A 25,764-nucleotide genomic window follows, 5' to 3' on the forward strand; every position below is an offset into this window, starting at 1 on the left:
CTACTATGTTATGCTATTTATTTTATTATGATATATATTAATCATGCTTACCATAATTCTGTATCATATATATTTAATTACCATTAATGTTACTTACTGCAGGGGTTGACAACTTTGCTTGGAATCTAGGAGCCAGCTAAAAAAGTTAGGAGCGCAGAAGCGAACACATACGTGAGCAGCGCCCGCATATGTAAACGGTGTTAAAACCACACATGTGAGGTATCGCCGCGATTGGTAGAGCGAGAGCAATAATTCTAGCCCTAGACCTCCTCTGTAACTCAAAACATGCAACCTGTAGATTTTTTTTAAACGTCGCCTATGAAGATTTGTCGGCATTCCACGAGCGGACGCAATTTTGAAGCGTGACATGTTGGGTATGAATTTACTCGGCGTAACATTATCTTTCATAATATTAAAAAAATGGGGATAACTTTACTGTTGTCTTATTTTTTAATTTAAAAAAGTGTAATTTTTTCCCAAAAAAGTGCGCTTGTAAGACCACTGCGCAAATACGGCATGACAGAAAGTATTGCAATGATCGCCATTTTATTCTCCAGGGTGTTAGGATAAAAAATATATATAATGTTTGGGGGTTCTAATTAGAGGGAAGAAGATGGCAGTGAAAATAGTGAAAAATTACATTAGAATTGCTGTTTAACTTGTAATACCAACGGCTCACCACCAGATGGCACCAGCTCACAAAAAAAAAAAATATATATATATATATATATATATATTTTTTGCCCCCCTTCCAAGCCAAGTCGCCAGGACCCTATTTCTAGTCGCCATGGCAACCTGGTGCCCGGGATTTGTCGAGCCCTGACTTACTGTACTATACTCGTTTGTGTCAGTAATAAACAATTTATTTATATTGATTGATTCAATCTACCTTAGTGTTGTGTTTCATTAAAAGTCCCCTTGCCCCCCCCCCTAACCCCGACTTGTTCATTCCCCGACTTAGTTGGGGTAGGCGATACACTTTGGTGGGGGTGGGTCAGTTACGCCCTGTGACCTTTGACTTCTGGGAACCCACCTTCTGACCTTTGACCTCTGGGGGAGGTCCCTGTTCCAATTCCTGAGTCCTAGCCATATTCTTCAATTGTGGAGGTGTAGCACCCCAGGGCCTTCTGAACTCCACCCCCTCTTCTAACTTGTTAAGTGTGGAAAGTGTCCTGGTGGTTCTGTCGTGGAACGTTCCCATTAAGTGCATTACCAGTATCTATAACTTTCACTCCCACTAAATAATCTCCAGCCCCCCCCCCCCACCACCACCGCCCATACTGTACACGGCAGTGACCAGCACACCATTTACACAGTAAGCGCAGATAATCTTTTGTTCCTTTCACCTCATCACCTCCTCAATCTGAAGGTAAACAAACCATTGCACATTACTTTAGTCATTAAATCACAATCTGGTACAAAGTTTAATCTTCTCACAGCTGGGAAGGAAGGGTGCAGAAGGGTTCAGGAGGAGCGTTTTATAACTACAACTCACCACTGGGGGTCCCCAATGGCCAATAACCCAACTGCCATCTCTGGTGCCTTCAGATTCCAGTCCTATATTTACAGTAGAGCGAAGAAGGGGCAACTCTGGCTGATATGAATCCAAGGGGTGTATTCAAAGCCATAACACACCATATGACTACTAAGGGGCCCAGAGCTGCCGGACTTCACAGTCATTTAGAAACAGCACCTGGCAAATACATTTGGATAAAATGAATGTATATAAAATTTCGGAAGTTGTATATGTTTGCCATGAAAGTACGTGGTATTCCATTGCAACCGAATTGCCTTTACGAAGAAGATTATAGAGATGGGGGCCCCCTGATATGGCCCTTATATGAACAATTACAGTCTCCATATTTTTCAGTGTTGTGGTTCTCCTGTAGCTGCCACATCCCATCAGTTGGGAGCCCTACCTGATCAATGATCCAATAGCCCTGTCATAGGCAAGAGTGGTGGAGGGGGGGGGTAAATCTGTCTCCAGTTTTTGCTTATGGCCAGGGCCACCATCAGGAATTTTGTGGCCCCTTACACAGCTTCAGGCATGCCCCCTGGAGCAGAGAACTGGGGGGGGGGGGGTGCCGCCTGAAATTGAGAAGCGGGGGGGCTGCCTTTACAAAAAAAGAGGAAATAAAGAAAAATATATATATATAAAAAAAGGGGGGTAGTCATCCGGGGACCTCTGGGCCCTTTAATAAAAAGATACCTCTGGGCCCTTTAATAAAAAATAAATATATATAAAAAAATAAACATTTATAAAAAATACATAAAAAAAGGGGGGTTGCCATCCGGGGCCCTGGGGACCTCTGGGCCCTTTAATAAAAAGATACCTCTGGGCCCTTTAATAAAAAATAAATATATATAAAAAAATAAACATTTATAAAAAATACATTAAAAAAGGGGGGGTTGCCATCCGGGGCCCTGGGCACCTCTGAGCCCTTTAATAAAAAAATATATATAAAAAAAAAAAGAATATATATAATAACAATGTAAATTTTTTTATAAAAAAGGTGGGGTTGCCATCTGGGGGCCCTGGGTACCTCTGGGCCCTTTAATAATAATAATAAATATATATATATATATATATATATAAAAATATATATAACATTTTTATTTTTTTGTAAAAAAAAAGGGGGGGGGGTTGTCATCTGGGGCCCTGGGGACCTCCGGCCCCCTAAGAGAGGGTTGCCATCAGGGCCCCTGGGGACCTCCGGGCCCCTTACAGGAGTACTGCCGGTACCCACTTGATGGCGACCCTGCTTATGGCCATGAGGGGAATGCTGCTAAGTGGGTTGAGTGGGCCCCTCAATCTGTACGTCTCAAGTCAAAGTCTTGCCACCCTGCAGCTGCCACCACTGTCTCCATTCTCTCCCATAATCCCCTGAGACTGGAACTGCTCCTGTGAAGTCACTTGACAATCCTGCAGGAGGATAAAATTGCTGAACCACAATGGCTGCCCCCCCCCCCCTCTCTCTCTCACAATCCCACTGCTGGAAACAATTAGCTCTATAAACGTCTGCCCATTCCCATTGTCCCTCTGTGGCGGCCAGTCATGGAAAGGCATGGTCGCTCTCACCTGTTTTTCTGATACACTGATGGTCTCTTTAAGAACAATCCAGTTCACGGTCTCGTTGAGCGGCGGGGTGGTCAGGGACCCGGGGTAGTTCCAGTAGTCCAGGCTCTGTGGCAGGAGGCACTTGGGGTTGAAGTTGTCGAACTGTGCTTTGGTCCCCTGCAAGAGAACTCAATGTTAAATGGAACCACATCAAAATGTGTGAGAAGGGTAGAACAGTGGTGGTCAACTCACCTACTGTGGGGGCCTCACCTGTGGCCCTCACCAAAGGTGTGGAAATAATATTCAGTGTAAGCATACTGTACATGCCAACTGTCCTAGGTTTGCTGGGACAATCTCGCATCTCAGACCTCTGTCCCGGTGATGTTGTGTCCTGGGCAATTACGGGCACCGATGAGGTGGCACTGATGGGCACCGATGAGGTGGCACTGATAGGCGGCGCTGATGGGCACTCATAGGCGGCACTAATGGGCACTGATGGGTGGCACTAATGGGTACATATGGGTGGCACTGATGGGTACATATGGGTGGCACTGATGGGTGGCACAGATAGGTGGGCACTGAGAAGTGGCACTGATGGAAACTGAGGGGTGGCACTGATGGACACTGAGGGGTAACACTGATGGACACTGAGGGGTGGCACTTGTTTATTTACAATTTTTCTAATCAGTGCCCATGTTGCCAGTCAGTGCCCATTTTTGGGCACTGATTGGCATCTATTGTGCATATTTTTTACATGTGGATGGCCATGGGGGATGTACCTGGCCATCCACATGTTTCCTCCAATCCCTGGTGGTCCTGGCGGCTTCCCTGTGGTCTAGTGTGGGCAACCGAGGGGGGGCTGCGCTGATAAACAATCAGCGTGAACCCCCCCTGTCAGGAGAGCCGCCGATCGACTCTCCTCTACTCGCGTCTATCAGACGCGAGTGAGGAAGAGCCGATCAACAGCTCTTCCCGTTTACATCGTGATTAGCCGTGATTGGACACGGCTGATCACGTGGTAAAGAGCCTCCGCCGGAGGCTCTTTACCGAGATCAGAGATGCAGGGTGTCAGACTGACACCCCGCACCAACGATCGCCGCGCTGCGCGCCCCCACGGGCGCGCGCCGGCATGAAATCCTGCAGGACGTCAATAGACGTCCAGTCAGGATTTTTACAACCACTTCCCGGACGTTAATTGTCCATTGACTGGGCGGGAAGTGGTTAAAAAAAGGGTATTGTGAGAAGGAGATTACATCTGCAAGTAGGTGGGTTTCAAGTGGGCGTGTCAAGCATAGACTATGGGCGGGGGTGACAGTGTCCCAGGGACTGGGACTGATATGTTAGTAAGTATGGTTTAGGCAGTGCAACACAAACTGGGCAGAGACTGTGGGCATGGTGCAAGATACTGGGGACATGACAAGAAACCATAGCCTATTGCATTAGGGTGTGCACCTCAAGGCTCCAATACATATGCATGTGCGACATATTTACTGGCCTCTTCCCCACTATCCATCCTGGGAGGGAGCAAGGGATGGATAAGGAGATGAAATAGGGAAAGGGGGGGTGGCGGCAGTGGCATATATTGGAACCGATCCCCTGTATTTTGCTCCTGTAGCAGCTGAATGTCGGGGAGAGGAGGAGAAGCCTACTTTCAGCTGCTGCAGAAAAATACAGATCGGTTCCACTTTATCCCACCCCGCGCTGCCCTTTCTGTCCAGATTCTGAAGCTGGGCAAGGAAGGATCACGGTTTACCTGTCACCTGTCCACCATCGGCAGGTAGATCATGATTGACGGTTTGCCAACCTCAGGATTAGGGTGTGCCCAGGCACACCTGGCACACCCCCTGCAAGAAACCTGATAGGGATCATTATAGTTCCTTTACAAGCCAGCGCCCCCTACTGCTTCCCTTAAATAATTACTGGCACCATAAAGTCTAGTACACACGATTGGATTTTCCGACAACAAATGTGTGATGGCGGGGTTTTGTTGGAAAATCCGACCGTTCTTGCGCTCCATCGGACAATTGTTGTCAGATTTTCCGACAACAAATGTTTTATAGCATGCTTTAAAACTGTCCGACAACAAATGTGTGCCGTCGGATTATCTGATCGTGTGTACTGAAAAAATTGAGAACCGGCTCTCAATTTTTTGCTGGCGGAAATTCCGACAGCAAAAGTCCGATGGAGCGTACACGCGGTTGGAATTTCGGTTCAAAAGCTCACATCGGACTTTTGCTGGCGGACTTTCCAATCGTGTGTACGGGGCATAAGAGAACTAGGATTCCCATACACACAGAAGAGTCCTCCCTTCCCTTTCTGTTGTCTTTATATTTGAATACATTAAAGAAAGGAATCTCAGATATTGATGATCTGATTTCATTGGAACGGGGTTCCCTTTAAAGGTGTGGGGAACAGTGGGCCAGATTCACGTAGCCCGGGCACAACGTAACTGAACCAATTTAGGTTACACCGCCGCAAATTTTCTGGCTAAGTGCCCGATCCACAAAGCACTTACCTGGAAATTTGCGGCGTTGTATCCTAAATCCTTCCGGCACAAGGCGGGCCAATTCAAATGGGGCGGGTACCATTTAAATTAGGCGCGCTCCCGCGCCGGACGTACTGCGCATGCTCCCCACGCAAATTTCCAGACGTGCTTTGCGCAAAATTACGACGCGCCAACGTTTTGTGAATCGCGACGTGAAAAAAAGACTTGTGCCGGTAAAAAAATAATTTTTTAAAAAAATTCAAAAGCGACGCGGGAAAGACGTGTATACTTTTACATGGTGTACTAATTTTACACTTTGTAAAAGGTGCCCTATCTTTGCGACGGCAAACTAACACTTGCGGCGACGTAACGACGGGAAAAAGTTTAGTGGATAGCCCTAACTGCTAATTTGCATACAAGACGCTGGTTTACGACGCGAATCCCCCCCCCAGCGGCGGCCGCGGTACTGCATCCTAAGATCCGACAGTGTAAAACTATTACACCTGTCGGATCTTATGGATATCTATGCGTAACTGATTCTATGAATCAGTCGCATAGATAGAAACAGGGATACGACGGCGTATCAGCAGATACGCCGTCGTATCCCTTTTGTGAATCTGGCCCAGTGAGTATTTCTCACAGACCTCTGCTGTAAGGAGTCCACCGGCATCTTCAAAAGAAAAAAAAATCCATGATGGCCGCAATTAACCTGCGATCAGTGCAAGGTCCTGGCAATTAGGTCGTGCTTTAATCACAGTAGCAGCTGATAAGAGTTCCATCAATCCTACAAGGAAATTTCTTCTGTATCGCTCAACAAGGTGAAAGATGACGTTTAATCTGCTTATGTCTTTGCTTCCATGCCCCCCACCCCCCTCCTTATCAACATGCTAATTAAATTAATAAATAAAACCTTTCTATTTTAGACACTGTGATGTCATCACTTCTGGGAGGGGCTGGCAGGGTGCTAAGTTCACAGGTCTGTACACCCGCTGTGCCCATTGCGAGGGGTCCCACCATCTTTGTGTTGAGCTCCCAGGTCTGTACACCCACTGTGCCCATTGTGAGGGGTTCCCACCATCCCTTTGCTGAGTTTCCGAGGCTGTACACCTGCTGTGCCCATTATAAGGAGTTCCCACCATCCCTTTGCTGAGTTTCCGAGGCTGTACACCTGCTGTGCCCATTATAAGGGGTTCCCACCATCCCTGTGCTGAGTGCTCGGGTCTGTACACCCACTGTGCCCATTATAAGGGGTTCCCATCATCCCTGTGCTGAGTTCCTGGGTCTGTACACCTGCAATGCCCATTATAAGGGGTTCCCACCATCCCTGTGCTGAGTTCCTGGGTCTGTACACCTGCAATGCCCATTATAAGGGGTTCCCACCATCCCTGTGCTGAGTTCCTGGGTCTGTACACCTGCAATGCCCATTATGAGGGGTTCCCACCATCCCTGTGTTGAGTTCATGGATCTGTACACCTGCAATGTCCATTATGAGGGGTTCTCACTATTCCTGGGCTGAGTTCCTGGATCTGTACACTTTAGGGTGACCACGTGTCCCGGATTGCCCGGGACAGTCCCGCATTTTGCAGGTCTGTCCCGGGCACCTTAATTCCAGGACAATACAGTGTCCCGGAATGAAACTGACACAGCCACCCCCCGGGCCAATCTGATGCCCCCCAAAAAAGCCGCCACATCACCACTTTACTCACTGACAGTACTTGTCCTGGCCGGGAATGCCTGGAGGAGCACAATCCCGCCCCCTGCTTGTGATTGGAGAAATCATAAGTCCCGCCTCTTGTGTCCAATCACTGTGCTGTGATTCGTTACAGCACAAGCTGATTTTTGGGAAGGGAGGGTGTCCCTGAATGGTAGTTTGGAAATGTGGTCACCCTAGTACACCTGCTGTGCCCATTATAAGGGGTTCCCACCATCCCTGGGCTGAGTTCCCGGGTCTGTACACCTGCTGTGCCCATTATGAGGGGTTCCCACCATCCCTGGGCTGAGTTCCTGGATCTGTACACCTGCTGTGCCCATTATAAGGGGTTCCCACCATCCCTGTGCTGGGTTCCCGGGTCTGTACACCTGCTGTGCCCATTATGAAGGGGTTCTCACCATCCCTGGGCTGAGTTCCTGGGTCTGTACACCTCCTGTGCCCATTATAAGGGGTTCCCACCATTCATGTGCTGAGTTCCCGGGTCTGTACACCTGCAATGCCCATAATGAAGGGGTTCTCACCATCTCTGGGCTGAGTTCCTGGGTCTGTACACCTGTTGTGCCCAGGGCCGGATTAACAATGGGGCTGATGGAGCTGCAGCTCCAGGCCCCTTTCTCAAGATAGGCCCATTTGCCCAAAAAAAAAAAAAAAAAAATTTTTTTTTTTTTTTTTTTTTAAGATTTTTTTTTTCTAAGATCGAATTTGGGGGGTTGTAGCTCGATGACCAGAGGTCACAGAAACCCTACATTTGGGGGTAGGCATGGGAAGAGCTACCCCACAACTGGTTAAAATATGGGATGGCTATCATTTATGGTTGCGGAGATACAGGCCTGCTTGCACAGCCTGTCAGAAGCTACATTCAGAGCGGCCAATATAAATACAAGCTGACACACTACAGCAGACTGATAGGATCACAGTGCTTATAATAATTATTTGTATATTACTCATGGTAATTAACCCCTTGCCACCCAGGCCAATTCTGACACTTCTCTACTACATGTAAAAATCATCATTTGTTTTTTGCTAGAAAATTACTCTATGGTGGTCTTTGCACTTTTTATGTTGCAGGGTATAGAGCTGCACGATTCTGGCTAAAATGAGAATTGCAATTTTTTTGCTTAGAAGATAGATCATGATTCTCTCACGATTGTTGCGGCGTAACATCATCTTTCACATAAAAAAAAAAAAAAACTGTTTTGTTTTTATGGTTTTTATTATTCATTGAAGTGGGCAAATGCAGTGTGACATAACATATTGCAGCAATAGCCATTGTATTCCCTAGAGTCTCTGCTAAAATATATATAATGTTTGGCAGTTCCAAGTAATTTTCTAGCAAATAATATTGCTTTCTAACTTAAGAAACAAGTGTTGGACTTTAAGTGGTTAAATTTAGTTACAATGTTAGTTAGTTACAATGTTTCATTTTGTTTACAAACTTCGCAGACTGCCCAGATTTGTTCTTTAGGGCTCTTTCACACGTCCGTTCCGTTCGTCCGTTTTTTGGACGTCCGTTAACGGACCGCAATGCTTCCCTATGGGCTAGCGTCCGTTAGCGGATGAGCATCCGCTAACGTCCGTTAGCATCCGTCTGCGTTCAGTTCCGTTTTTTTGGACGGAAGAAAACCCTATTTTTCTTCCGTCTAAAAAACGGAACGGACGAAAAACGGACGTTAACGGATGATCCGTTTATCATCCGTTCCGCTAACATCCGTTTTTCTATGTAAAAAGCCCCAAAAAAAAAAAAAAAACGGATGGAAAAACTGATGCAAAAACTGATGCAAAAACTGATGAAAAACTGATGAAAAACTGACGAAAAACTGACAAAAAACTGACAAAAAACTGATGGAAAAACGGATCAACTGATGAAAAAAAAACTGATCTGAAAAACTGAACGGACGTGTGAAAGAGCCCTAACACACAGAAGTGTATCCCTTTGATCTAAGAAGGAAGTGTCAGTTACAATGTTTCCTGTTAAAAATTTGGCAGACTGCCCAGATATTTTCTTTTGACAGCTGAAAGTCTCTCCACTTGTTATATGAAAGAATCAGCAAACTCTGCATTGAAGATCGTCAGGGGGGTTGAATCGAGATCACGATTTTTTTAACGATTAATTGTGCAGCTCTAGCACGGTATTTGCACAGCAATTTTTCAAACATGTTTTTTTGGAAAAAAATGTTACATTCATTAAAAAAACAGTTAGTTAGTTAAGTTAGCACAATTTTTTTTGGTATCCTAAGCGATGCTTTACATTTTTTTAGGTTACATGTTTAGAGTTACAGAGGAGGTCTAGTACTAGAATTATTGTTCTCGCTCTAACGATCGTGGCGTATGTAACCTGTGTGTATCTGGCTCTGATACTACCAGTGCCTACCCAGCCACTGACTAGTATCTCTCCCCAGCCTGTCCCCACACACCCTCTTACCTGCTGACCTGTGGATGGGGGAATCACTCCTGCAGTGTTATTGTGTTCTGCCAGTGCGTACAATGATCAGTGTTGCTAACTTTAGCTGGCAGCACTGATTGTTTTAAGAAAAAAAAAAAAAAAAGGCTGGTTGTACTCAAGTTGATTAATAGATTGACTTGTGTAAAACCAGCTAGCCCATACATAGATTGACTATGGCTGGTCTCTGCATAATTGGCGTAATTTCAATCCATGTATGACCTGCTTAACCACTACTCAGTCCCTAAATATCCTTCCACTCCTGTACATAGTGCTCACTGTCATACTCTCCACACTCCTCTCCTGTACATAGTGCCCACTGTCATACTCTCCACACTTCTCTCCTATACATAGTACCCACTGTCATACCCTACACACTCCTCTCCTGTACATAGTGCCCACTGTCATACCCTCCACATTCCTCTCCTATACATAGCGCCCACTGTCCTACCCTTCACACTCCTCTCCTGTACATAGAGCCCACTTTCATACCCTCCACACTCCTCTCTTATACATAGAGCCCACTTTCATACCGTCTACATTCCTCTCCTGTACATACTGCCCACTGTCATACCCTCCACACTCCTCTCCTGTACATACTGCCCCATCAACAGTGCCTGCTGTCATACACTTCTCTCCTGTACTTAGTGCCCACTGTCGCACCCTCCACACTCCTCTCCTGTACATACTGCTCACTGTCATACCCTCCACACTCCTCTCCTATACATAGTGCCCACTGTCATACCCTCCACACTCCTCTCCTATACATAGTGTTCACTGTCATACCCTCCACACTCCTCTCCTATACATAGAGCCCACTTTCATACCGTCTACATTCCTCTCCTGTACATACTGCCCACTGTCATACCCTCCACACTCCTCTCCTGTACATACTGCCCTATCATACCCTCCACACTTCTCTCTGGTACGTACTACCCTCTGTCATACCCCCTCACTCTTCCTGTACATACTGCCCATTGTCATACCCTTCACACTCCTCTCCTGTACATAGTGCTTTTTTCCGTACCCTTTGTACAGGAGTACATAGTGCCCACTGTTAGACCCTCCACATTCCTCTCCCTCACCTGCACATACTTCCCACTTATATACCGTCCATACTCCTCCCCTATGTCGCTTACCCACAAAAACAGTTCTTTAAAATTATACTGAATATCCTCAATGTTACCAGCTCTAGATTGGACACACTTTTGTTAGTTCAACTAAAGGAAATATCAGTTCTCATATTTGTTCTGCCCCATTATTAGTACTCATTTAATTTTGTGATTACTACTATGATGTATAGAGGAACATCGGGGATCTCAGCTACTCTAAATATAGCACTTATATAAAAAAGTGGCCCTGAAAATATTTTTTAAATGTTGGCAACTGTGCACTTAGGCACTGCCCAAGGGCCACCGTCCACCGGGTCAGTAGGGGGCCCCATGAGAGGCTCCTGGGATCCTGTGATAATAAAGCTGTAGTAAACTTTCCTGACATTACTACTTTTTAGAGGCCCTGGGGTAGGTTATGCCACAACGTACAAGTATGCACAGCATATTAGAACATTAGTGTACACTTCAATTTTCAGACTGAGCCCTCCAGTGCTGCGATGAATCAGGCGGGGCCTGGACACTTCCATCTTCACCCGGTCTTCCTTCTGGGTTCTGTGCCTTTGGTCACTTGCCTTGGCTGGGCTGCGTTCATGTCATTCCCACACATTTATTTATTATTTATTACACCCCATTCACACCTCCGCGACCAAACGCCTGACGCCGGCCGCTCGTGCCGCTGGAGGGGAGAATTCCCATTGCTGTCTATGAGATGGTTCACATCTCATAGACGCCATACACCTGCGGCATGAAAAAAAGTCCCGGACCCTTTTTTTCAGGCGGCATTGGCTATCGGCCATACAAAGCAATAGGAAGGATTTGTAAAAAAAAAGTTACACTATTCGCTGCAAAATACGCCGCGTACGCGGCGTTACTTGTCGCGGAGGTGTGAATGCAGCCTAAAAGGCCCCACCAAAATCCTCAGCACCAGGCCCATGATGTTCTTAATCTGGCCCTGGTTGTGCCCATTAGTAACAGGACCTACATACAACAAAAATGCCTCTTCTGCCTGTCCCTCAGCCCCCTTATGACCATTCCTGTCCTAGCAGAGCCGCCACGCTCGGCTGATGACAATACAGAGAACAATGTATACATTGAATATAAATCCCGCTCCTTCTTCCTATGCCCCCCCCCCCCCCTCTATATGTGTCACCTGAGATGTATGGGAGTTGTGTTCCTCCGCTCACACACAATGTCTTTCACAGAAAACGACAAAGAATGGACTTTCCGTGCAGAAGACAATTCTCTGTAATGTTAGCAAACCATCAGAACAAAAACTCCCATTTATCGCAAATACCGTCCATGGAGCGCACAATGCGGCGCGCACAAAGACCCTGACATCACCCGATTGTTCAGGGCGGGGGGGGGGGTGAAATCAGAGACGGGAACATCCAATAAGAGGAAAGTTGTGAATTCTCTTCTATATGTTTCCATACACAGAGCAGTATAGAGAACACGGCTCACATATCAGCTCCATCTATAGCTGAACCTGGAAGGCTGGAAGTGGTGGAAGGTTTACAATAGGCGGATTTCATGGATAGTGACTCAATGCTGCTATCACCGGCGGCTCCCAGTGTAAATATCACTGACCCAGCTGAGATTAGAAGATTTACCTTTCCTGCCGAGATATGACGAGGTGACAACTCACAGCCAGGTGTACCGGCGGCCATTGTCCACTCACTGCCCACCTGACCCCACCGCTCCGGAATCCAATGTCTTTATAAAAAATAGACCATTAAATCTGATCTTCGGCCTTCCCTTCAGTCTTGCACAGTTGTACCGGCTCCTTTCCTGGTCTGAAGTGGCTTCCTCTGATGTAGGGTTGCCACCTTTTCTTCAAGTCAAACCCGAACACTTTAGCGGCCCACGGTATTTTTTTTATAGTATAACCAATACATATATTTTGCTATTAAACACCATTTATGATCATATGAAGTTAATACCAAGAGTCCCCCTTTACATCAGAGTCCTCAGAGTTCCCCTTTTACATCTGAACTCACAGAGTTCCCTTTCAATGTAAGGGGGGACTCTGCAGACTCTGATATAAGGGGGAACTCTGGGGGCTCCAATAGAAGGGATGCTCTGGAAACCATGATCTAAGGGGGAACACTGGGAACTCCGATATACAGGAGGACTCTGATGTAAGGGGGAACACTGAGAACTCTGATGTACGGAGAAGACTCTGATGTAAGGGGGAAAGCTGTGGCCTCTGGTGTAAAGGGGAACTCCGATGTAAGGGGTGCTCTGAGAACCCTGATTCACCTTTGTGTACTCAATCAGAGGCAGGAGAGAAAAGGGAGAGGGGGGGAGACATTCAAAGACAGGGATGGATGGTGAGCTCACTCACCCCCTGGCAGTCAGCACCTCTCATCCAGATGTATCTGAGGCTGCTGGACTTCAAATTTCCAGCCCCAACTTTCCTTTTCTGAGGCACAGCACTGAGGATTGGAGTGTGGGCAGACACAGAGGGGACGGGGTGGGGGAGGGGTAAATAGGTGTAGATCGAGCCCTCTCTCAGGCAGTGTGAAAGAGACAACTGTAGCCATAAACCCTGCTGGCAAGCCATAGTCCAGGCTAAATAATGTGTCTGGGTTTCAGGCTTTCTGAAACCCGGACACTTGATTCCAAACCCGAACTGTCCGGGTGAATCCTGGACAGGTGGCAACCCTACTCTGATTTCACTGCACACTGTGAGCTTCTCACAATGTACATTAGAAGCTGTAGCAAGTCAAAAAGAGCCCGCCTCATTTCCTGGCTGGTGGACATCCAGCATCCTCTAGATCAGGGGTGTCAAACTCAATTTCATTGTGGCCCACATCAGCATTAGGATTTCCCTCAAATGGGCCGGTTGTATCTGTAAGATTAGATGTCCAGCATATCCCCTCCCCTTACATTAGATGTCATGAGCCACCCCACCATGAGAAGATGATACCCCCACTCTCCCTTACATCACAGTGCACCCCCCTTTCCTTATGCTGCTGCTGGGAAGAAGCTGGATGCATTGCTTGAAAGCAGAAAGTAAGGGTCTGGAGGAGGACCAGAGGAGGGCTAAAAGCTCTCCTGCGGCTGCAGGAGAGGTGCGAGGGCCACATGAAATGGCCTAGAGGGCCGGATGACAACCCTCCTTTTTTTTTATAAAAAAAAAATCTTTTTTTTTTATATAGTTTTTTTATTTATATTGATATTTTTATATAGATAGATAGATAATTATTATTAAAGGTCTCAGCGGTCCCCAAGGCCCCATGTGGAAAACCCCCTTATATATATATATATTATTAAAGGGCTCAGAGGTTCCCAGGGCCCCAGATGACAACCCTCCTTTTTTTTTATTCATTTGTTTTAAAAAATATATATATATTTTTTAATATATTTTTCTTTTATTTTTTATTAAAGGGACAATTTTTTTTTCTTTTATTTTTTAGAGGTCCCCAGGGCCCCGGATGGCAACCCCCCCTTTTTTTTTATTTATTTTGTATTAAAAAATATATTTTTTTTTTAATATATTTTTATTTTATTTTTTATTAAAGGGCCAATTTTTTGAGAGATCCCCAGGGCCCGGGATGACAACCCTCATTTTTTTTATAAATATTTTTTTATTTCTTTTTATTAAAGGGCCCAGGTGGCTACCCCCCATTTATTATATATTTTTTTGTAAAGAGCCCCCCCGCTTCTCAATTAGATTCGTGGCAGCCCCCCCCCCCCCGCTTCTCAATCAATCCCAGGTGGCAGCACCCCCCCCCCCCGGTTCTCTGCACCAGGAGGGCCCATGCCTGAAGCTGTGTAAGGGGCCCTCATAATTCCTTATAAAGAAAAATTACCAATTTGCTAAATTTTATAACAGACATAAAGAAAAAATTGTTTTTTTCCCCCAAAATTTCAGTCTTTTTTTTATTTATAGCGCAAAAAAAAAAAGGTGATCAAACACCACCAAAAGAAAGCTCTATGCTAACCATAAGACAACATTAGCAGAAGTTGCCCAAAGGGTGGCGCTAAAGAGCAGAAAAACCACATAGTTTAGTGTATGTTGGCTGAAAAAGTTCTGCCGTCTGTATGCATACCAAGTTCGCGGCCAACGCACTTCGGACAAAATTCCACATCTTTGTCCGATGGAAATCCGATTGTGTGTATGAGGCTTAAGGCTGAATTAACATCGAAGCATTCTGTGAACGTGAGCGAATGTTTTATGGAACATGTGAAAAAGGCCGATCACGCTTGTGGTGCCAGTCATCGTTAAAGGTGCCCTAATAGATGCACGGATAAAAAAAATGTATGAGGCTCAAACCCCCAAAAGGTACATGAGCTTCTTTGGCGCATCCTAGGTGTGAACCAAGCCTTAGTCGTCTCTTCTGAACATTTCCTCCAACTGTGTCATCTGATTTACAGATCTATTGCTAAATTGTGCCGTGTGCCTGAAATTCCATTTTAAAGGACCAAAAAAAAACACCACTCACCTTAAATCTCACCATGTAGAGCGCGTCGGTGAGCCGGTTCAGGCTCGGGTGCTCCTCCCCTATCTGAAAACAAGAGAAGTTCTTTATTAGATCTCGGCGTTTAACAGAAGTCATCTGTCTGTGTGTCCTGTGATTGGACAGAAATACTCACTTCCAGGAAGACCCCGATGACAACCAAGCCGTCGGGCGCACCGGCTGCGTCTGCGAAAGTGGGGTACGATTTTGCGTTCCAGTGAACCAGGTGGAGCTGCGGGAGAGAGGATCAAACCAGGTCAGTCTGATGTGCGTCAGAGTCCCGTCCAATCAGACGACAGCTTGAAGTAGTAAGTAAACCCTCACTTTTCTAAAACAACCCATTCCGTTTAAAATAGAAATGAAAGGCAAAACATGTGTGTATAAACATGAATACAGATTTTTTTCCCTTTAAAAAAAAAAAGTGATCACATTCCCTCTGTTCTCAGCTGCTTAAGGAGCTCTGAGAGCTGGGGAATGAGAACCAGCAGCACACTGATCTTCCCAGTGATTAGCTGTGCAGGGGGGCATGTCAGCGCAAGTCTGATCTTTGGATAGACTACGGGGTAGATTCAGGTACGAGATACGACGGCGTATCTCCAGATACGCCGTCGTATCTCTGAGTGTGCGGCGTCGTATCTATGAGCCTGATTCATAGAATCAGTTACGCATAGGTTTGACTAAGATCCGACTGGCGTAAGTCTCTTACGCCGTCGTATCTTAGTTGCAAATTTTACGCTGGCCGCTAAGTGGCGTTTCCGTATATTTACGCGTCGAATATGCAAATTAGGTAGATACGCCGATTCAGAAACGTACGTTTGCCCGGCGCATTTTTTTACGTCGTTTACGTTCGGCTTTTTCCGGTGTATAGTTACCCCTGCTATATGAGGCGTATCCTATGTTAAGTATGGACGTCGTTCAGTTTTGAAAATTTTACGTCGTTTGCGTAAGTCGTTCGCGAATAGGGCTGGACGTAATTTACGTTCACGTCAAAAGCGGCGGAATTTCGAGCATGCACACTGGGATTTTTTCACGAACGGCGCAAAATACGTCAAATACGTGGGGTCACAGTAAATTTAAATAAAACACGCCCACACCATCCACATTTGAATTACGCGGGCTTACGCCGGACCACATACGTTACGTCGCCGTAACATAGGGCGCAAGTTCTTTCTGAATACAGAACTTGCGCCCTAAATTACGGCGGCGTAACGTATCCGTTACGCCGGGCGGAGAGATACACCAATGTATCTGAATCCGGCCCTGAGTTCTCAGCAGAGCCAGAAAACTGACCCCGCTGTGCTTTCATGCCTAGTGTGGTCAGTTTTTAATAGGAAAACTGAGGGGCTGGCAGGAAGATCAAGGATTTTACACAAAGGAGGCAATACAAAGAGAACAGGAGACTTTCTCATACAAGTACATGGTACAGTAAGGAACATATCAGGAATATTAAAATGTTGGATTGACATATTAATCAACTGTGACTTTGTTGCCAATTGGGAATGAGTGAAAACTAACCAAAATATTTCACCGTTTTGGCCAAAGGCCAAATCAAGGGATTTGAAGGAGGAGGTAAGTTAGAGGGCCAGTGGGCAGCAAATGACTCCTGGAGGTTTTTCCCATGTAATGTTTTAAATGTTTTTTGTTTTTTTTTACATTTTTTGTGGACACAAAAATCAAATATCTATAATATTTATGAATAAACAAGCAATAAATATATATAAATGAACTTTTAACAAAGCAACTTCATACTTGCACACACTTCAATCCTGGTCCCCATGGGCAGAGTTAGTCCTCCTCAAGTCCTCCCCTAAGGACCGACTCAGACCCCACCTACCTACTGAAAGACCCACCTAAACCATGCCTCTAATTGTGCTGGGACCACCCACTCACAGCCCTTGATCACTGTGGGCCAGATTCTCGTAGAATCGCCTATCTTTAGGCGGACGTAGCGCATCTGAGATACACTACGCCGCCGTAACTTAGAGCGGCATGTCCCGTATTCTCAAAGAACTTGCGCTTTAAGTTACGCCGGCGTAGTGTAACTGGGCCAGCGTAAGCCCACCTAATTCAAATGTGGAAGTGGTGGGCGTGTTTTATGGAAATTAATCGTGACCCCACGTAATTGACGCTTTTTTAGAAACGGCATGCTCAGTATCACGTCGAATTTTCAAATTAAATTGCGCTCGCTCAATGCCTAGTCGACGTGAACGTAACTTACGTCCAGCCCCATTCACGGACGACTTACGCAAATGACGTAAAACGTGAAAAATTCGACGTTGTTCCGACGTCCATACCTAACATTGGTACGCCTCATTGAGCAGGGGTAACTTTACGCCCAAAAAAGCCTAACGTAAACGACGTAAAAAAAAGCGCCGGCCGCACGTACGTTTGGAGAATCGGTGTATCTAGCTCATTACCATATTCAACGTGTAAATCGACGGAAGCGCCACCTAGCGGCCAGCGTAAATATGCAACTTAGATACGACGGCGTAAGAGACTTACGCTGGTCGGATCTAAGACAAATCTATGCGTAACTGATTCTAAGAATCAGGCGCATAGATACGACGCCTCAAACTCAGAGTTACGACGGTGTATCTGGAGATACGCCGGCGTAACTCCTACGAGAATCTGGGCCTGTATGTGCAGTACCTCACATAAGGGTGACACTGTGATCCCGGGACATGGCCCGAGACACGCATCATTGGGATTGAGATCAGAGATTGTGGGACTGTCCCAGCAAATGTGGGACATTTGGCATCTCTGGGCCAGATTCAAGAAGCAATTGCGCCCGTGTAACCATAGGTTACACAGCGCAATTGCTTACTTGCCCTGGCATAGCGAATGCTCCTGATTCAGGAACATCGCTACGCCGACTGCAGCCTAAAATCTGCGTGGCATAAGGCTCTTATGCCACGCAGATTTTTGGTTGCATTCTTGCGTTGGCCGCTAAGGGGCGCTCCCATTGTGATCTGTGTATAGTATGCAAATTGCATACTAACACGATTCACAACGTTGCGCGAGCCCTGCGTACGCAAATTACGTAGTTTGCGTACGTCGGGTTTCGCATAAGGTTACACATCCTAATAGCAGGCGCAGCCAATGCTATAGGATAGCCACGTTCCCGCGTTGCGAGATTTAAAATCTACGTTGTTTGCGTAAGTGAATCGTGAATAGCGCTGGACGCCATTCACGCTCACTTTGAAGCAAATGACGTCCTTGCGACGTCATTTGCCGCAATGCACGTCGGGAAAGTTTCCTGACGGAGCATGCTCTCTACGCTCGACGCGGGAGCGCGCCTAATTTAAATGATTCCCGCCCCCGGCAGGATCATTTACATTGCGCGCGCTTACGCCGGGCAATTTTGCCGGCGCGCCCTCGCAATTTACGGAGCTACTGCTCCGTGAATCGAGGGCAGCGCAAAATATTTGCGGGGCGCAGGGCAAAATCGTTGCCCTGCGCCTCCGCAAATAGAGCGCAGATCTCTTTGAATCTGGGCCTATGCCTCTACTCATCCCAACCAAGGGGTGAAGGATTTGTGTTAGGGGGGACATTTTTTGGGGGAGGGGGTTTATGCTGAGGGCATATGGGGAGAGAAAGGATTTGAGCTGGGGGGGGGCAAATATTTGTGCCAGGAGAAGGGGTTTCAGCAGGGGTGAAGATTTGTACTGGGAGGAAAGGGGGATTAGTGCTTAGGGGGAGCATGAAGATTAGTGCTCGATTTTTTTGATTTTTTTTTTGGGGGGGGGGGGGGGGTTGTCCCAGAAAATCATAGTACATACATACAGTTGGTATGTATGTACTAAGAGAGAAGCATTTATTTTTCCAGTGTTTATAGCAAATTCTTTAGCCAATCACAGCCATCCCCTCCCGCTTCCATCAGTGCCTAGTAGGGGTCAGAATTTTGCCCGTTCCTCACCTCACAGGGGTAAGACTTCCCATCCACCGTATGTTCCGATCCCTCATGGCGCTGGGTGCCCCAGTGGAAATGGAACTGCTTCAGCCTATACGAGTCATTAAGGGGTCCTCCGCTGAGCACTGCATGAAAAAAAAAGAAAAATTTAAAGTTGCAAAATATATATATATATAAAATCTGAGGAGGTTTCTTGATGTAACATCGCGCCCAGATATGTGTGTTTGACTCGTTGGTTTCCCTTTGCAATGAGAGGGCTAGATTCAGATAGCCCGGCGTAATTTTCTGCGGGCGTAACGTATCTCAGATACGTTACGCCGCCGTAAATTAGGGCGCAAGTTCCGTATTCAAAAAGAACTTGCGCCCTAAGTTACGGCGGCGTAACGTATGTGGTCCGGCGTAAGCCCGTCTAATTCAAATGTGGATGACGTGGGCGTGTTTTATTTAAATTAATTGTAACCCCACGTATTTGACCTTTTTTACGAACGGCGCATGCGCTGTTCGTGAAAGAATCCCAGTGCGCATGCTCGAAATTACGCCGCAAATCGTCAATGCTTTAGACGTGAACGTAACTTACGTACAGCCCTATTCTCGAACGACTTACGCAAACGACGTAATCGACGGAAAATTTGACGCTGGCCCGACGTCCATACTTAACATAGGATACGCCTCATATAGCAGGGGTAACTTTACGCCGGAAAAAGCCTAACGTAAACGATGTAAAGAAATGCACCGGGCGGACGTACATTTCTGAATCGGCGTATCTACCTAATTAGCATATTCCTTGGGTAAATCGACGGAAGCGCAACCTAGCGGCCAGCGTAAATATGCAACTAAGATACGACGGCGTAAGATACTTACGCCATTCAGATCTTAGCCAAATTTTGGCGTATCTTACTTTCTGAATACAGAAAGAAGATACGCCGGCGCAGCTTTGAATTTACGCTGCGTATCAATAGATACGCCAACGTAAATTCTTTCTGAATCTAGCCCATAGTGTAACACAATGGTGGAGCTGTACTAAGACTGGAGCACTCAGAGTCTGGTGAAGCTGTGCATGGTAGCCAATTGGCTTCTAACTATCAGCTTATTCAATAAAGTTTTGGCAATAAAACATGGAAGCTGATTGGTTTCTATGCAGAGCTGCACCACATTTTGCACTCTCCAGTTTTGGTAAATCCCCCCCGATGACAGGGAGGGAAGGTGGAGGCTGCAGTCTATGGAGAGCTGAGAATGAGGACAGCACTGGATCCACCCATAACTGAAATACCAGTGTGATTGGACATATGGGCCCGGATTCACAAAGCACTTACGCCGATGTATCTCCAGATACGCCGCGTAAGTGTAAGTTTGCGCCGTCATATCTATGCGCCGTGCCCATAAACTGAGATACGCCTGAAAATAGGCTTCATCCGACCGACGTAACTTTCCTACGCCATCGTATCGTGGGCGCATATTTACGCTAGGCGCATTTGCCGCTCCCATAGATTTCCTATGCACATATGCAAATGAGGGAGATACGCCGATTCACAAACGTAGTTGCGCCCGGCGCATAATATACGCGGTTTGCGTAAGTCGTACGTCCGGCGTAAAGTTATTCCCCATATAGGAGGCGCAACTCATGCAAAGGTATGGACCAGGGAACACAAGCCGTCATATCTTTTGTCGTTTACGTTGTACGTGAATAGGGCTGGGCGTAGGTTACGTTCACGTCGTAGGCAGTGATCCGTCGTATCTTAGGGAGTAGTTCCGACGTGATTCTGCGCATGCGCACTGGGATGCGTCCACTGGACGGCGCATGCGCCGTACGTTATTCGTATCTTTATGACGCTCAATTCATCATTTGCATGGGGTCACGCCTCATTAGCATGGCTCACGCCCACTTCCACCTACTCTGGCTTACGCCGAGGAAACCCAGCGCATAAATATGCGCCGATGTATGTGAATGCGGGCCATGTTTTCTAATGCTGTAATGGCTCTGTGACATGTGATTGGTGACTGGTCCCAGGCAGTGATTATCTTCCTCCAATCAGAAAATACAAATGAATCAAATCTTGTTCAGCTCTGTGGTTTATCCACCCGTTGGGTAAATAATGGGCTCCGCGGTGAATGTAATCAGTCTTGGCGATCTCTGGATAAAGTGACTCAGGATTTGGCGATGGCGTTTTTCGCTGTGGATGGAGGCGGCGTCTCCGGGTGTGTGAGATAACAGCGCTCATACTGTGCGATATACTATGGAAAAACGTGAAAATTCACAGCGGCATCACACGAGGCCAATGCCGCTTACCATATAGACGCCGGCCAAACTCTGGAATAACAAAGGCAGAACAATCTATCTGTAATGATTTAACTAAAGTTTACCACAGTTATAGTCTTGGGGCCAATCTATTACCGCCGCACACCGAGGCATTGCATAATGATGCATTGTTGCAAAAAATTTGCAGGACAGCTTGGTGTGTCGGAAGCTCATTGATTTCATCTGATAATTAACTTGACTGTCACTTGGATCTGTCATAATGCCTTGATTTTTGGAAATGTCCTCCCCTCCTGTGCTCTATGTTGGATTAATTGGATCCTGTCTAAATTGGTCCTAATATGCGTGTGTATGAATGTGAGCAAGGAACCTTAGATTGTAAGCTCCTTGAGGGCAGGGACTCATGTGAATGTACAATATATATATGTAAAGTGCTGGTGCTATATAAGTACCTGTAAAAAAAAAAAAAAAAAAAAAATAGCAAGTAACAGACACACCCCTAATCACAAGGGTCCTCATTGAGATGTGCAATGCTGGGGGAGAGGGGGCGTGTCTGACCAGAGAGGGGGGTGTCTAACTAGAGAGAGGGGGTGGGTCTGACCAGAGAGGGGAGTGTCTAACTAGAGAGGGAGGTGTGTCTAACTAGAGAGAGGGGGGTGGGTCTGACCAGTGAGGGGAGTGTCTGACCAGAGAGGGCAGTGTCTAACCAGGTCTGTTAGGTTCCAGGACTCTGGTTCCTATTGGACTTCCTGCTCTCCACTCCTCTGCTCTATGTTGGTACACAAGTAACAGACTCACCTCTAATCAAGAGGGTCCTCACTGAGACATGTAATGCTGGGAAAGAGAGAGAGCATGTCTGACCCGAAAGGGGGTGTGTCTTACCAGAGAGAAGGGGCAGGTCAAACCAGAGAGGGGAGTGTCTGACCAGACCTGTTAGGTTACAGAGTGCACTGGGCAGTATGGTCAGACTCTGGTGCCTATAGGACTTCCTGCACTTCCAGCTCTCCCTTCCTGTGCTCTATGTTGGCACACAAGTAACAGACTCACCTCTAATGACAAGGCTCCTCACTGAGACATGTTGTAATGCTGGGGTGTAATCCTATGGAAGAGAGGGAGCATGTCTGACCAGAAAGGGGTTGTGTTTGAACACAGGGGGGTGTGTCTGACCAGATAGAGGGGGGCAGGTCTGAACAGAGAGGGGAGTGTTTGACCAGACCTGTTAGGTTACAGAGTGCACTGGGCAGTATGGTCAGACTCTGGTGCCTTTAGTACTTCCTGCCCTCCCCTCCTGTACTCTATGTTGGCACACAAGTAACAGACACACCCCTGATCACAAGGAACCTCATTGAGATGTGCAATGCTGGGGAAGAGAGGGTGTGTGTTCAACCAGAGAGGGGGTGTACCTGACCAGAGAGTGGGGGTGGGTCTGAACAGAGAGGGGAGGGGATGGGTCTGAACAGAGAGTGGAGTGTCTGACCAGTGAGAGGGGGTGTGTCTGAACAGAGAGGGGAGTGTCTGACCAGAGAGAGGGGAGTGTCTGACCAGAGAGAGGGGGTGGGTCTGAACAGAGAGGGGAGTGTCTGATCAGTGAGAGGGGATGGGTCTGAATAGAGAGGGGAGTGTCTGACCAGTGAGAGGGGATGGGTCTGAACAGAGAGGGGAGTGTCTGACCAGAGAGAGGGGGTGGGTCTGAACAGAGAGGGGAGTGTCTGATCAGTGAGAGGGGATGGGTCTGAATAGAGAGGGGAGTGTCTGACCAGTGAGAGGGGATGGGTCTGAACAGAGAGGGGAGTGTCTGACCAGAGAGAGGGGGTGGGTCTGAACAGAGAGGGGAGTGTGATCAGTGAGAGGGGATGGGTCTGAATAGAGAGGGGAGTGTCTGACCAGTGAGAGGGGATGGGTCTGACCAGAGAGGGGAGTGTCTGACCAGGCCTTTTAGGTTCCAACTGGACTTCCTGCACTTCCTGTTCTCCCCTCCTGTGCTCTAGTTTGGCACACAAGTAACAGACTCACCTCTAATTAGGAGGGTCCTCACTGAGACATGTAATGCTGGTGAAGAGAAGGGTCCTCACTGAGATATATGTATGTTGGGATAGAGATGGGCGTGACTGGCCAGAAAGGGAGCTGTCTGACTAGAGAGGGGGTGAGTCTGACCAGAGAGAGGGGGCAGGTCTAACCAGAGAGGGGAGTGTCTGACCAGAGAGAGGGGGGCAGGTCTGACCAGAGAGGGGAGTGTCTGACCAGACCTGTTGGGTTACACAGTGTACTGGGCAGTATGATCAGACCCTGGTTCCTATTGGACTTCCTGCACTTCCTGCTCTCCCCTCCTGTGCTCTATGTTGGCACACAAGTAACAGACCCAACTCTAATCAGGAGGGTCCTCACTGAGATATATGTATGTTGGGATAGAGATGGGCGTGACTGGCCAGAAAGGGAGCTGTCTGAGTAGAGAGGGGGTGAGTCTGACCAGAGAGAGGGGGGCAGGTCTGGCCAGAGAGTGCACTGGGCACTGTGGGCAGTATGATCAGACTCTGGTGCCGATAGGACTTCCAGCAAAAAGGATTGGATCTCCCGAAACCTTCTCTCGAAATATGGACTGTCAGTGCAAATATAAACAGTATGAGACCTCGGCCAATCATTGGTCTGTGTGTGACTTCGCTATGTTGCAGTATGAAGGAGGTATATGATATTAAACATAATATTTTAGGTTATCTTCTTCTGTAAGCCCTGATGAAGGGAAGTGTTGAGCCCCGAAATGCGATGGTCTTGTGAAAACTTTTCATCTGCATCCATGAAGGTGATTGGCCCCTCTGATTTCATGATATGGGGTGGCCCTTTAATCAGCGGTCCTGTGCTCTCACCTGTCTTGTCATCATTGTCATCGAACTCCACCATGACAGAGTGGCCATTGTTGGAGAGGCTGATGGACGTGGACTGGTCATAGGACACCACCAGAGGTTTCAGGCTGGGGTTGAAGACGGCCTGATTGGCCACGATATTGATGGGGGACTGGCGGTTTCCCTGGGCGATGGGGAAGTAGCGGTGCCACTCAGAGGGACCTGGAGATGGGGAAAGGTAGACAGTTAGTGACAAATCCACTCTACAAAGGCACCAGTATTATTATAGCTGCTATCAGTTTCTTCTCTAGGGATCCCAGCTCCGCCTCCTGACTAATGTCTCAACTCAACCTGATTTGTCACTCAAGTGATGTCATCACTGGGTCTCTGTGCTTCTCTATCCAATGCAGGCAGACGGTCTGAGTCGCCGAGAGGGTGCTGTACATAGCTTCCTGTAAACATCACAGCCTTAGTAGTGTCTGATGTAGGCAGTGGGCTGGCTCTTAGGAGGAGTTATGCAAATACCAAAATGCCTTAATAGATGGGTGTCAGTCACTCTGCTCTCTCCGCCTATCAGCATCCTTCTTGTCAGCCCATAAACTGATTGGCTCCTTGTACTGCTTCAACCCTCTCCCAGTCAGAGCTCTAATGTACAGGGACTTCAGGAGGCTGATACCAGCTCACATTCAGGTACTAAGGCCCGGATTCTCAGTGGAGATACGATCTCCAGATACGCCGTCGTATCTCTGCGTTGTGCCGTCGTATCTATGCGCCTGATTCTTAGAATCAGTTACGCATAGATATCTGTTAGATCCGACAGGCGTAAGTCTCTTACGCCGTCGGATCGTAACTGCATTTTTACGCTGGCCGCTAGGGGCGTGTACGCTGATTTACGCGTCGAAATATGTAAATCAGCTAGATACGCGAATTCCCGAACGTACGCCCGGCCAACGCAGTAAAGTTACGCCGTTTACGTTAGGCTTTTCCCGGCGTATAGTTACCCCTGCTATATGGTGGCGTAAGTGCGGCGTAACAATGTTAAAGCGGGGGTTCACCCTAAAAAAAAAAACATTATTTTTTTCTAGCATGCCATCAAGCATACTAACGCGATCTACAGTACGCCTTTCTTTTATTTTTTGGCGCCATACTTACAGTTTTCTGCCGAAGTGAAGTTTCAGACTCCCCGCGGGGAATGGGCGTTCCTATGCAGAGGGAAGATGATTGATGGCCACTATGGCGCGTCACGCTTCCCGAAGATAGCCGAAATAGGACTTGCCTCTTCACAGCGCCTGCGCAGTCAGCTCCGATTTCTGTGCGCAGGCGCCGTGAAGAGGCAAGTCCTATTTCGGCTATCTCCGGGAAGCGTGACGCGCCATAGCCGGCCGTCAATCATCTTCCCTCTGCATAGGAACGCCCATTCCTCGCGGGGAGTCTGAAACTTCACTACGGCAGAAAACTGTAAGTACGGCGCCAAAAAATAAAAGAAAGGCATAC

The 25,764-nt window shown here is 47.1% G+C and overlaps 1 protein-coding gene across 1 annotated transcript in view; it reads right to left on the reverse strand.

The window, feature by feature from the left end:
* The window catches only part of CA7 (carbonic anhydrase 7), a 39,703-nt gene that overhangs the window by 3,783 nt on the left and 10,156 nt on the right, over positions 1-25,764 (reverse strand). The window contains exons 2-6 of the mRNA XM_040329365.1: positions 24,295-24,492; positions 19,186-19,304; positions 15,406-15,501; positions 15,255-15,317; positions 3,080-3,235 (exon numbers count right to left, since the gene is read on the reverse strand). Of these exons, the coding sequence (XP_040185299.1) occupies positions 3,080-3,235; positions 15,255-15,317; positions 15,406-15,501; positions 19,186-19,304; positions 24,295-24,492 (632 nt within the window). The remainder of the gene's footprint in view (positions 1-3,079; positions 3,236-15,254; positions 15,318-15,405; positions 15,502-19,185; positions 19,305-24,294; positions 24,493-25,764) is intronic.

This window comes from Rana temporaria, chromosome 11, assembly GCF_905171775.1.
Source record: "Rana temporaria chromosome 11, aRanTem1.1, whole genome shotgun sequence".
Lineage (NCBI taxonomy): Eukaryota > Metazoa > Chordata > Amphibia > Anura > Ranidae > Rana > Rana temporaria.